The sequence below is a fragment of the Heptranchias perlo genome, chromosome 5 (genome assembly GCF_035084215.1).
Source record: "Heptranchias perlo isolate sHepPer1 chromosome 5, sHepPer1.hap1, whole genome shotgun sequence".
Classification (NCBI taxonomy): domain Eukaryota; kingdom Metazoa; phylum Chordata; class Chondrichthyes; order Hexanchiformes; family Hexanchidae; genus Heptranchias; species Heptranchias perlo.
This window is the reverse complement of record NC_090329.1, coordinates 67,661,791-67,674,756: the sequence shown is the minus strand read 5'-3', so window position 1 is coordinate 67,674,756 and position 12,966 is coordinate 67,661,791. Positions and strand designations below refer to the sequence as shown.

The following is a 12,966-nucleotide window of genomic DNA, read 5'->3' as shown; positions in this document are numbered from 1 at the left end:
GCGGTAATTACTGAAATCACTTATCTTGCATTGCAACATTTCCAGTATACATTCTGCAAAGCTGTCAGTCATAAACTGGGAAAACACTGAAAGTGCCATGTATGACAGGAACGATTCTGATAAATATATTGGGGAATGTGTTCATTTCTCAGGCTGCTGATAGACATATATATATATATATATACAAAAACATGTCAAATGTTTAAACCAGTCCGTCTATGGGTGACTTGAGTGACTGTCCTTCCAACTTGGCCCTTTACAACTCGCCGCGTGAGCGGGGCCACCGCCCCCCCCCCCCGCGCGCGCACACGTCAAACAGAACGAAGCGCTGGGACGTAAACGAGTGGGACCACGTGTGAGCCCCGCGCGGGCCCTCGCGAGCCGCCGTACCAGCCCGGCTCGCGCTGGGGAATCCGAACCCGGACCCGGATCCGAACCCGGGCCCAGCGCACGTCACTGGGCTCGCGGCACAGCAACAATCCCCGCGCCCTCCCTCCTCCTCCTCCAATGCTCGCCCGGTCCCGCTCACTCCGCCTGTTTGCAAAATGCCGGAGGGAAGACCCGCACGCCAGCAGGACCTTGAGGTGCTTTTCCAACGCGTCGCTGCTGCAACCTGAGACTGGGGGAAAGTGGAGGTGCCGTGCCCGTGCGCTCGCCGGCCCCGGTGTGCGATCCGCAGGTCGCCCCCGCTGCAGTTTGCACCTGGCTCCCGGGTGCGGGTGTTGTGCAATAAATGTGCCAGAATTAGAACGTACAAGGTCAGCACACTGGGAGGCTGCAGCCTGGATACTCTGCAATCCTCCTGTGGAGCAACGGGGCTTTAAGCGTTTCCGTGAAAACACACAGTCCTCTGGGGTTGCATTATCTCAACGTTTTACAAGAACGAAATCCCCCAATAAATCAAAGTGTTTTAAAGCAACCGATTATTTGGAAAATGTTTTTTATTTTTTAAGTTTTTTACGCCATCATTCAGTTTTACTTCAAAGAGAGTTTACAGCACCTGTTTTTAAAGTGGGTGGATCAAACGCCAGGTACTCTACAGTAGACTTCTTGCGTTCAGTTTCTGTTGGGACCATGGCGTCAGTAACTTCAAAGGCGTTGGAAGAAGTTAATATTACCATACCCATGGAATGTAATCAGCAAAGCAATGAAGAACTTCAGCTAATATTAACACCTGAGTCTGATGCAGCCTCCGTGTGGGGTTCGCCTGCTAACACAGGCTGGTTATTTTCAGATGAAAATGCTTCAGAGCTTCTGGGACATGGTGAGAATCGCACATAATATTTTAAAATTATAAATGCTATATTTGTTCCTAACTTGAGAAGCCTTATTATAATGACCTCCAACCATTTAATCCTAGAGTTACACGTGTAAAACAGCACAAAAAATGATTATATTGTATACTGTATCTCAATAAGCTAAAAGAACTGTCATCTTGCAAGATTCACTACACCTGTAGACGCAATCTGTGTAATATCTCCTGTTTGTCAGGTCATCTGTGGTGTTACTCATGGTGAGTCAGAGGATATACCGTTATGCTATGTAACATGCATCCAATGTATTGTCAGGGTCACTGAATTTACAGTGACTGAATAAGTCAAATTCTGTTTTTATTCATGGATTTAATTGGTATTTTGGAGGTTGAATTCTGCAACTGTTCATGCAGTGGTGGCCTTGATTATTTTATTCATAAATGAGTGGCCATATATATATATAATCCTTTTATATATCTAGATATTAAAAATCTTACATATGGCACATGCTTTTCATGTCCACAAACCTCACTTCTCGTGTCATGGCATGAGTCACTTTTTCTGTCAATATTTAACATTGAAAATTCTCATGTAAATATTTATAATGGCAACCCCCCCCCCCATCTAAAACATGTAAACATTTTTCTGTTATTGTTTGTTGATTAACCAATTGAATCAATCCAAACTACATTTTGAAAAAAAAGTCTGTCATTTTATCTCTAACTGAAATTTCTAATTTTGAAAATAAGATTTATAAAATAAATTACAATGATATAAAACTTACCCATTGAATTGTGTTTATTGTGCCTTTTAATGCCTTCAGTACAGTTTTTACTTAAAAGCCTCAGCCTCTCCCAAAAGCCTGGGCTGAGGCTCAATATTTTTGCCCGTAGCAGTGATGCTGTTAGCTGAAAGTAATTCCTGTAGTCTGAGCACATGCAGTGTGTACAATTTCCCAGGCTTTATCAGTAGCATTTCAGACAGCCAAATGATAGAGACTGAATCAGAAGTATTCCATCAAAATTTGTTTGTTTTCCAAAATTATTTTTAAAAAATGTAGAGAACAAATTTCAAAAGCTTTATTTAGATAAAATTTGAAGTGTTTTTAAATAGTGAGGTTGAGAGAGAGGGGCAAAAATGACTGACTGTACTGCTTACACACCTGTTGTAGCTTTTCCCGATTGTAAGTACTGTAAACTTCAGAAAGCCTGCTAAACTGAGAGGCAGTGTCTTTTTTATCCTAATTTGAAAAATTGATTTTATCCAAATTATCATGTGTTTTGATAGTTAGAAAATGTAAACATTCTAATTACTGACACTAGTGGGACAGAAAGAGAGATAAAGGCAGACTCAGAGGGACACTGCCAAGATGCAATTGCAAAACATAAAATTTTAATACTTGTGAAGATTTCTTAGAAAGGTACAAACTTCAGAGGCAGTGCAGAGAGGTGGAGGAGAGGAAGAGCTGGGTGTCGTCAGCATACATCTGGAAGCTGACCCCATGTCTGTGGATAATGCCGCCAAGGAACAGCGTGTAGATGGTGGAGGAGAAATCTAAGGATAGATCTTTGGGAGGGACTCCGAAGCCTTTGCTGGAGATGCTCTTGCTATGTTTGGATAAGTAAGAGTGAAACCCATCAAGCTGACGACACCCAGCTCTTCCTCTCCACCACCTCTCTGCACTGCCTCTGTGTTGTTCGACTGCTTGTCTGACATTCGGTCTTGGATGAGTTACATTTTCCTCCAGCTAAACATTGGGAAGAACAAAGCCATTACCTTTGGCCCCTGCCAGAAACTCTGTACTCTTGCCAATTCCATCATCACCACCCCACCCCACCCCCCAAACACACAGCCACCATCTTGGTTGAACCAGACTGTTTGTAACCTTGGCATCCTATTCAACCCAAGTTGAGCTTTTGAACCCATATCCTCTCCATCACAAAAACTGGTTACTTCCACCTCCGTAATGTTGTCTGCCTCCACCTCTACCTCAGTCCATCTGCTGCTGAAACTCTCATCCATGCCCTTGTCACCTCCAGTTTTGACTCTTCCAATGCTCTCCTGGGTAGCCCCTTCTCCTTAAATTTCAGTTCATCCAAAACTCTGCTGCCCATATCCTGTCCTGCTCATCCATCACACCTGGCACCCCAACAACTCGCATTTAAAATGATCATTCTTAAGTGAAGAACACAGGGTCGCATTGTTAGTCGGGAGCAGAATAAGCTCTTGCAGGGCACAATTGCTTCAGCTAGGCAGCAGTCAAGTGAGCAGGAGAAAAGCCTGCACAAAGCCTTCAGCCATTTTTGCTGGACTAAATAGGCTTAGTGAGGCTGTGCTTTGAAGGGCTCTTATCATGCCATGTGGCAAAAGCAAAATATAGGAAGTGTTGGGTGTAGGAGAGTGTATTCTTTCTGGCAGTTTGTGTGTGTCTCATGGGATGCTTGAACCAGAAGTCTTTGTAGTCATTTCGGCCAAGCAAAGCACCACGAATGCAGTTCTTGGTAGTTAGGGCTAGAAGAGCACTTTGTGAGCAGCCAGACTTACGTAAGACCTCTCCATCAAATTATTTAGAAGTGAACACTGAAAGTTAAGTAAAGCTTTAGAATATAGTGCTATCTGCTGTGTCGGCTGTTGCTTATGCTGAATTCTACTTAATAAACTTGATTCATAGCTGTAGCTTGAGATAAATGGTCTGTCAGAGTGATTTTTTTCGGTCATTTGGAGAGATTAAGAGCATACGATGATAAACTTTGCTATTTCCTGTTCATACTTCATTAGTAAAAGGGTTCGTTGTTTATCTTGTAGCCTGATATCCTGAGTTACTTCATGCACAACATAATGTTTTGGGTCACTGAGAATGGAGACTTGCCTGTAGAAGCAGATGTTTTACATAAGAACATAAGAAATAGGAGTAGGAGTAGGTCATAGGGCCCCTTGTGCTTGCTCCACCATTCAATAAGATCCTGGCTGATATTTGCCCTCAACTCCACTTTCCCACCCGATCCCCATATCCCTTGATTCCCCATGAGTCCAAAAATCTATCTATCTTATCCTTGATTATATTCAATGACTCAGCATCCACAGCCCTCTGGGGTAGAGAATTCCAAAGATTCACAACCCTCTGAGTGAAGAAATTCCTCCTCAGCTCAGTCTTAAATGACCAGCCCCTTATCCTGAGATTATGCCCTCAAGTTCTAGACTCGCCAGCCAGGGGAAACAACCTCTCAGCATCTACCCTGTCAAGCCCCTTCAGAATCTTATGTTTCAATGAGATCACCTCGTTCTTCTAAACTCCAGAGAGTATAGGCCCATTCTACTTAAACTCGCCTCTTAGACAACCATCTCATCCCATGAATTAATCTAGTGAACCTTCGTTGCACCGCCTCCAAGGCAAGTATATCCTTCCTTAGATAAAGAGACCAAAACTGTACGCAGTACTCCAGGTGTAGTCTCACCAAAGCCCTCTACAATTGTAGAAAGACTTCCTTACTCTTGTACTCCAACCCCCTTGCAATAAAGGCCAACATGCCATTTGTCTTCCTAATTGCTTGCTGTATCTGCATACTAACTTTCTGTGTTTCTTGTACGAGGACACCCAGATCTCTTTGAATACCAACATTTAATACTTTTTCACCATTTAAAAAATATTCTGCTTTTCTATTCTTCCTACCAAAGTAAATAAACTCACATTTCCCCACATTATACTCCATCTGCCACCTCTTGCCCACTCACTTAAACTGTCTATATCCCTTTACAGACTCTTTGTATCCTCCTCTCAGCTTATTTTCCCACCTAGCTTTCCCACGTCAGCAAACTTGGATACATTACACTAGGTCCCTTCATCTAAGTCATTAATATAGATTGTAAATAGCTGAGGCCCAAGCACTGATCCTTGCGGCACCCCACTAGTTACAGCCTGCCAGCCTGAAAATGACCGGTTTATTCCTACTCTCTTTTGTCTGTTATCCAATCCTCTATCCATGCTAATATATTACCTCCAACCCCATGAGCCCTTATCTTGCGTAGCAACCTTTTATATGGCAGCTTATCGAATGCCTTTTGGAAATCCAAATATACTACATCCTCCGGTTCCCTTTTATCCACCCTGCTAGTTACATCCTCAAAAGAACTCTAATAAATTTGTTAAACACGATTTCCCTTTCATAAAACCATGTTGACTCTGCCTAATATGATTTTCTAAGTGCCGTTACAACTTCCTTAATAATGGATTCCAGCATTTTCCTGACAACTGATGTTAGGCTAATTGGCCTGTAGTTCCCTGTTTTCTCTCCCTCCTTTCTTGAATAGCGATGCTACATTTCCATGCGGTGTTTTGTGTTGGGCAGGAGAAAAACTGCCTGGAGCGAGCACAAATTTTAACCATGTACAAGATTTTGCAAAGTTGGGCATATATAGTAATTTGGTTTTCTCTCTGCAGTCTGTTTTTTAGCAACTGTTTTATTCTGACAGGTTAGTATTGTATACGAACATTGTACCATGACAAGGGGTTTTGGGGCTAAATGGTGATGGGCAAATGGATATACAAAATATTGTTTGCAACTGCTTTGAGGTGGCGCAGCTGTATTGTTATTTTGTAGGAGGCAGAAACAAAGTAAAAGGTTCTGAGCTGATGTGCAGAAGTTTCACATATATAATTCAACAATGGTATGGTAATACAAGTGTAACAATCTACTAGGCTGAGCGGTTTTAAGCCAATTTGTGATGTAATCACTCTGGTGAAGTATGTAATCGTCAGTGTCACATTGCCTTTGAGCTAGTTGTAGCCGCTAGTCGTGCATAGTATGCTGAGTAAACACTCATATTTCCTTGACTTTGGCCAATTGACCGTGCGCTTCCCAATACCGCTTTCTGATTCTCTACTTTTATTAAACTGCAGCAAATTCAAGCTGCTGGTAGAATTGTGCAACAAAGTCGCAGGAAGTTTATACACATTTAATACCCGTAGTTGACCTAGCAAATAGAAAGACCAAGGGGTTCCAAACAAATGCTCGCTGAAGTATAATCTGGTTAAGTGGATTATTAGCAAACAGTCCCATCTGGGCATCTGTCACATTTTATCAGTCAGGGTTGCTAACATAACAAAGAGATGACTATATGAATCTTACTGTACAAAGCTTCATCCATTCAAAATGAGGGAAAATTAAATGAGCACATTATGCTTTCCTAAATGACCACTGGGAAGTTTAAAGTCTTTTGATTGGGAAGCAGTTGGCATAGTACAGAACATGCTGGCTACCTATGTGTGGATCCATCTTTTGCTTTATTTTATTTGAAAATGCTTTTAAGAATTTTTTAAGAATATAATTTGAAATCTTAAGGGCAACCTTTACAACACATTAGACTCTGCATTCGAGTGAAACTGAAGAAACTGGTGGGTTGTGATCTTGGGCACTGCCACAATTCCAAGACTACCACAATGCTAATTTTTAACTTTTAATGTAGTCTTGTCACTTTTAGTGTGATACGCTTCAAGTGTGATATTTATTCATCACCTCAAAGCTCTCCCACCAGTAACAGAATTGTAACTACCAGCACTTCTTCTAAGTGCTGTAGAGCTCAAAATGCACTGTCTATACACAGCTTAAGTTTCTAAAAATAAATATGTTATGTAATGCAATGTTTTTCCACAGTTCAAGTGGACACATCATGATTTTTTTTAATGTATACTCCATTGCACTTTACTGAATCCAGAGTGAAAAACGGTTACAAAGCAGCTCTTTGAAAATTTCATACATCTACCCAAACAAATTGGGGCTATTGACAATATAACACAAAAGACAATTTTTTATTTATGTAGAGATTTCACTTGTGCTTTTTGAGAACCACCCCAATTCAACTCCAGAATTCTGAATGGTAGAGACCATTGAGATTGTTGTGTAGAATAGGTCAGCTCAGCAAACTGGCTTTTGTATATAGTTCAGGGTATGTGGAATGGCATATTTTATGCTGCTGCTTGGTCTCAATAGATTTTAAAGGCTCACAAGGAGTACATAACCTCCCTGCTACAGAATACTTCATTGTACTCTTTGTTAACCAGCATTGCAAGAAACAAATCCATTATTTTGATCGTGTAGATTTTTGTGGGTCAGTACCCAGTAAGAACCCAGATTAAACACATATTTAATGAGTGAAAGAAAAAACTTGCGTTTCTATAGTGTCTTTCATGTTCTCAGGAGATCCCAAAGTGCTTGACAGTCATTGATGTACTTTTGAAATGTAGTCACTGTTGTAGTGTAGGCAAATGCAGCAGCCACTTTGTGTACAGCAAGATCCCACAAACAGCAATGAGATAAATGACCAGATTGTCTCTTTTAGTAATTTTGGTTACATAGAAACGTAGAAAATAGGAGCAAGAGTAGGCCATTCGAAATGATCATGGCTGATCGTCTGACTCAGTACCCTGTTCCTGCTTTTTCCCCACTTCCCTTGATCTCTTTAGCATTAAGAAATATATCTATCTCCTTCTTGAATACATCTAATGAGGAATAAATGTTGTCCAGGACACTGGGAGAACTCCCAGTTCTCTTCTCTTGTTCGAATAATGCCATGGGACCTTTTACATCTACCTGAGAGAGGAAACGGAGCCTCAATACTGATACATTCTGCAACTGTACTGAAAACAGGAAGGTGAATAACAAACCCATGAAGTATTGAAAACCTCCACAGCTTTCAAAATACGCTGATATTTTCTGTGATATAAAATTTGGAAAATCACTTTATGCAGACTTGGTACCTTTGAATATTTCTCAGTTATGCTGTAAATGGGTATGAATGACTCAGTCAGATTGATTTTAATCCAAATATTCTTATTAAATGATATTGTCTGATCATACATATTTATTTCTAATGGTTATTACTTCTGTATAGATGTTCCTGAGGGGACACAAAAGACAGAGGACACTAAAAAGAAGAGGCTGAAGGCAAGAAAGAGGAAGAAAAATCAATCTGCTGCAGAGAATGAAATCAATAGTCTCCTGGCGGAACTTCCATTTCCACATGCAGAGATCAGAGAAGAGTATGGCTGTAAGTTTTGTATTTAGTGGTGTGGTTCTGTTTTTTTCACGTTCATTGTGAATTTAGAGATAACATCTAGGTGTCCACAGATCTGTGTTTACAAATTGTTTCCAGACAATGTAACTGGCTTCAATTAAAATAGATGCATGTATGTTTGTTCAAGTGTTAGTGAATTATAATTGGTTACTTTAATTTATGGGTATGTATGGAGAGTGATGTGAATTTTCATCAGTCCTATGAATTTACAGGGCTCCTTAGAGAAGTTGCTGTGCACGGACATGGAAAATATGGGTTCTATTTTATTGACTGTCTTTGCAACTCATGCTGTCCATTCCCACTGAGTTTTTTTTTTACAAAAGGACAAGAAAAAGCCTGGGATAGACATCATTAACTAAATAAATTCCACCTCTTCACTGTTGTGGAGCTGATCTCCTTGATGAGTGCCCTTCCAGTTAATCTGTTCCACTAATGTTTTTTTTAATATTCCAGAGCTGCTTCCAGTGAAAGTGGTTGTGCCATGTAGTGGCCTTTGGGGCTTCCATTATTCTGAATTTGGGCATCTACACTGCAGGGTGGATTCAGAGCACTGGTGGCAGCATGGGAAAAAACTTATACAGGCCAGAAAAGTAAAACTGCATTGACCTGTACAGGTGGTCTGAGAGCTCAGTCCACCAGTGAACAAGAAAAAAGTATTTCATTGGCTGTAAGGCACTTTGGGATGTCCTGAGATCGTGAAAGGCACTATATAAATGCAAGTTCTACTTTCTTATTGGCCAGGGCATCCAACACCAATGGTGGTCATTGTTTACATTATCTGCTGATGATCCTTTGTGTCCAGAAGTGGGGAGTAAAATGATCTCCCAAGGGATATAAAGTAAATGTTCCAAGGACAAGTCCTTTAATTGTAATTATGTCGTAAATAAATCAACAGAAAAGCAGTGGGTTGATGTAAGAGTAAACATTGTTCATTATTTACCTTAACAGTAAAGTACCCATTTGTAAAAAAAAATGGAGGAATGAATGAATTGCATTGAATTTACAGCACAGAAACAAGCCATTCGGCCCTATTGGTCTATGCTGGTGTTTATGCTCCACATGAGCCTCCTCCCACTGTACTTCATCTAACCCTATCAGCACTTCCTTCTATTCCTTTCTCCCTCATGAATTTATCTAGCCTCCCCTTAATTGGTTTTGGTGTACAGTACAGGTGAAGCCAACAATCTATTCTGAAAGACTTGACCGAAATTAGTTTGCTAAACACTGCAGCAGCTAATGACATTGCAGTAGACAACTTCAAGCAAATAGCTCAACGGCCTGACATAAACAGTTTTTAAAATTTCTCGCCCTGGTTATCTGGGATAGTATTGAACCCTAAATAATTCATTAAGAAAGAACAAACTTACATTTGTGTAGTGCTTTTCAGGACGTCCCAAAGTGCTTCACAATCAATGAAGCACTTTCGAAGTGTGACCACTTTTGTCTTGTAGGCAAATGCGGCAGACAAATTGTGCAGAGCAAGGTCCAACATATACCAGTGAGATAAATGACAAGATAATCTGTTTTAGTGATGTTGGTTGAGGGATGAATGTTGGCCAGGACATTGGGATAACTCCCCTGCTCTTTGGTGCCAGGGGATCTTTTATGTCCACCTGAGAGGGCCGACGGTGCCTCGGTTTAATGTCTCATCTGAAATACGGCACCTCCAACAGTGCAGCCCTCACTCAGTACTGCAGTGAAGTGTCAGCCTAGATTGTATGCTCAAGTCACATTAATATGTTGACATATGTATAAATATGTATAAATACTACACTTCGATCAAGGGTCACAAAACAGATAGTAAGAGCTACAAAAAGAGAGTATGAAAAGAAACTTGCAAGGGATATCAAAACCAATACGAAGAACTTTTATAGTTACATTAGGAAAAAGAGGGTGGTCAGGAGCAGTGTTGGCCCCTTAAAAACTGAAAGTGCGGATATTGTCATTGACAATGGAGAAATGGTGGACATGTTGAACAATTACTTTGCGTCAGTATTTACAGTAGAAAAAGAGGATAGCATGCTGGAAATCCCAAGAAAACTAATATTGAATCGGGGACAGGGACTCGATAAAATTAATATAAGTAAAGCAACAGTAATGAAGAAAATAATAGCACTAAAGAGTGACCAGATAGTTTCCATCCCAGGGTTTTAAAGGAAGCAGGTGAGCACATTGCAGATGCCCTAACTATAATCTTTCAAAGTTCTCTAGATTCAGGAACTGTCCCTCTGGATTGGAAAATTGCACATGTCACTCTGCTTTTTAAGAAAGGAGAGGGAGGGACACCAGGGAATTATAGACCACTTAGCCTAACATGTGTTATGGGGAAAATGCTGGAGTCTATAATTAAGGATAGGGTGACTGAACACCTCGAGAATTTTCAGTTAATCAGAGAGAGCCAGCATGGATTTGTGAAAGGTAGGTTGTGCCTGACAAACCTGATTGAATTTTTTGAAGAGGTGACTAAAATAGTGGACAGAGGAATGTCAATGGATGTTATTTATATGAACTTCCAGAAGGCATTTGATAAGGTCCCACATAAGAGACTGTTAGCTAAGATAGAAGCCCATGGAATCGAGGGAAAAGTACAGACTTGGTTAGGAAGTTGGCTGAGCGAAAGGCGACAGAGAGTAGGGATAATGGGTAGGTACTCACATTGGCAGGATGTGACTAGTGGAGTCCCGCAGGGATCTGTCTTGGGGCCTCAATTATTCACAATATTTATTAACGACTTAGATGAAGGCATAGAAAGTCTCATATCTAAGTTTGCCGATGACACAAAGATTGGTGGCATTGTAAACAGTGTAGATGAAAACATAAAATTACAAAGGGATATTGATAGATTAGGTGAATGGGCAAAACTGTGGCAAATGGAATTCAGTGTAGACAAATGTGAGGTCATCCACTTTGGATCAAAAAAGGATAGAACAGGGTACTTTCTAAATGGTAAAAAGTTAAAAACAGTGGATGTCCAAAGGGACCTAGGGGTTCAGGTACATAAATCGTTGAAGTGTCATGAACAGGTGCAGAAAATAATCAATAAGGCTAACGGAATGCTGGCCTTTATATCTTGAGGACGAGAGTACAAGGGGGCAGAAGTTATGCAAAACCCTGGTTAGACCACACTTGGAGTACTGTGAGCAGTTCTGGGCACCGCACTTTCGGAAGGACATATTGGCCTTGGAGGGGGTGCAGCGTAGGTTTACTAGAATGATACCCGGACTTCAAGGGTTAAGTTACGAGGAGAGATTACACAAATTAGGGTTGTATTCTCTGGAGTTTCGAAGGTGAAGGGGTGATCTGATCGAAGTTTATAAGATATTAAGGGGAACGGATAGGGTGGATAGAGAGAAACTTTTTTCGCTGGTTGGGGATTCTAAGAGTAGGGGGCACAGTCTAAAAATTAGAGCCAGACCTTTCAGGAGCGAGATTAGAAAACATTTCTACACACAAAGGGTGGTAGAACTTTGGAACTCTCTTCCGCAAACGGCAGTTGATACTAGCTCAATTGCTAAATTTAAATCTGAGATAGATAGCTTTTTGGCAATCAAAGGTGTTAAAGGATATGGGCCAAAGGCAGGTATATGGAGCTAGATCACAGATCAGCCATGATCTTATCAAATGGCGGAGCAGGTACGAGGGGCTGAATGGCTTACTCCTGTTCATATGTTCCTATGTTCCTATTGAATTTGCATGTTCGCTGTTAAATTTGTAGAAGTATAGTGACACTGTTGGTTAACATTGCTGGTTAAAATGATTTTTTTGCGTAACTGCTGCACAGACATAATTTAAAGGCTGAATTCCAATGAAGAAGTTGAGAAGTTACTATTAGAAGCTGTACGTTGATCTGTGAAAAAATGATTTTGAAAATGAACTGAAAAACAAAAATGAATAAATACAGTTTCACTACTTTGGAGAGGTTTGCAGTCAGTTTGGCTTGGCGTCATCTTTTGTGCAAGGGCAAGGTATTTTTTCAATGCTGAAAATGTTGTTTGAAAATATTAGATTGAAATGGACAAAGGGAAATTCAGAGGGTTCAGAGATATGAAATGTTAAAACATATCAGTGTTTCTTTAGGTGTCCAGTGATGCGGTTTGAGTTGTTTCATGGGTGTTCCATGGTGTTAAAAGTTTTATCTCTACTAACGTCAGCACACACTACAGGGCCCAGTTTCATAAATTCTGCAAAAGGACAAGTCATGGAATTATGGCTTGTCGATTTAAAGTGGGTGATGGAATAATGCAATTTTCTTCTTATTTTGTTGTCCCTTCAGTTTTCTTCCTTTGCACACCACTCTTGAAGGCATTCACTGTTGCTAGGGTACAATCCTATGGGTGGCAGGAGTTCTCTTGTCTTCAGCCAAACAAGCATTCTTCATGTATGTATGGACATTGGGTGTTGGCAGGCTATTCATTCCATGGAAGTATCATAATTGAGCTCAAATGTGTCCTTCCTGACATCCACACATGTGCATTGCTATCAGGAGCCACAGAATAGTGGTCAGAAGCTTTAACCCTAACCTTTCCCTCTCTTTACCTCTAACCTTTCACTCCTGCTTGGATAGAAGGAGGTCACTTGCAGTGTTTTGGGTAAGATGTCCTAATTTATGACAGTCCAGAGACTGAACATGGGACTAATTCTC

General features: G+C 40.7%; 1 protein-coding gene across 4 annotated transcripts in view; it reads left to right on the top strand.

Annotated features, from left to right (window-relative positions):
* Window positions 1-335: 335 nt before the first annotated feature.
* Window positions 336-12,966, top strand: part of LOC137321832 (A-kinase anchor protein 7) — a 187,267-nt gene continuing 174,636 nt past the window's right edge. For all 4 annotated transcript variants that reach the window (XM_067984544.1, XM_067984543.1, XM_067984542.1 and 1 more), the window contains exons 1-2: window positions 336-1,264; window positions 8,142-8,297. In XM_067984544.1, coding sequence (XP_067840645.1) covers window positions 508-1,264; window positions 8,142-8,297 — 913 coding nt within the window. In that variant the 5' untranslated portion in view covers window positions 336-507. The remainder of the gene's footprint in view (window positions 1,265-8,141; window positions 8,298-12,966) is intronic.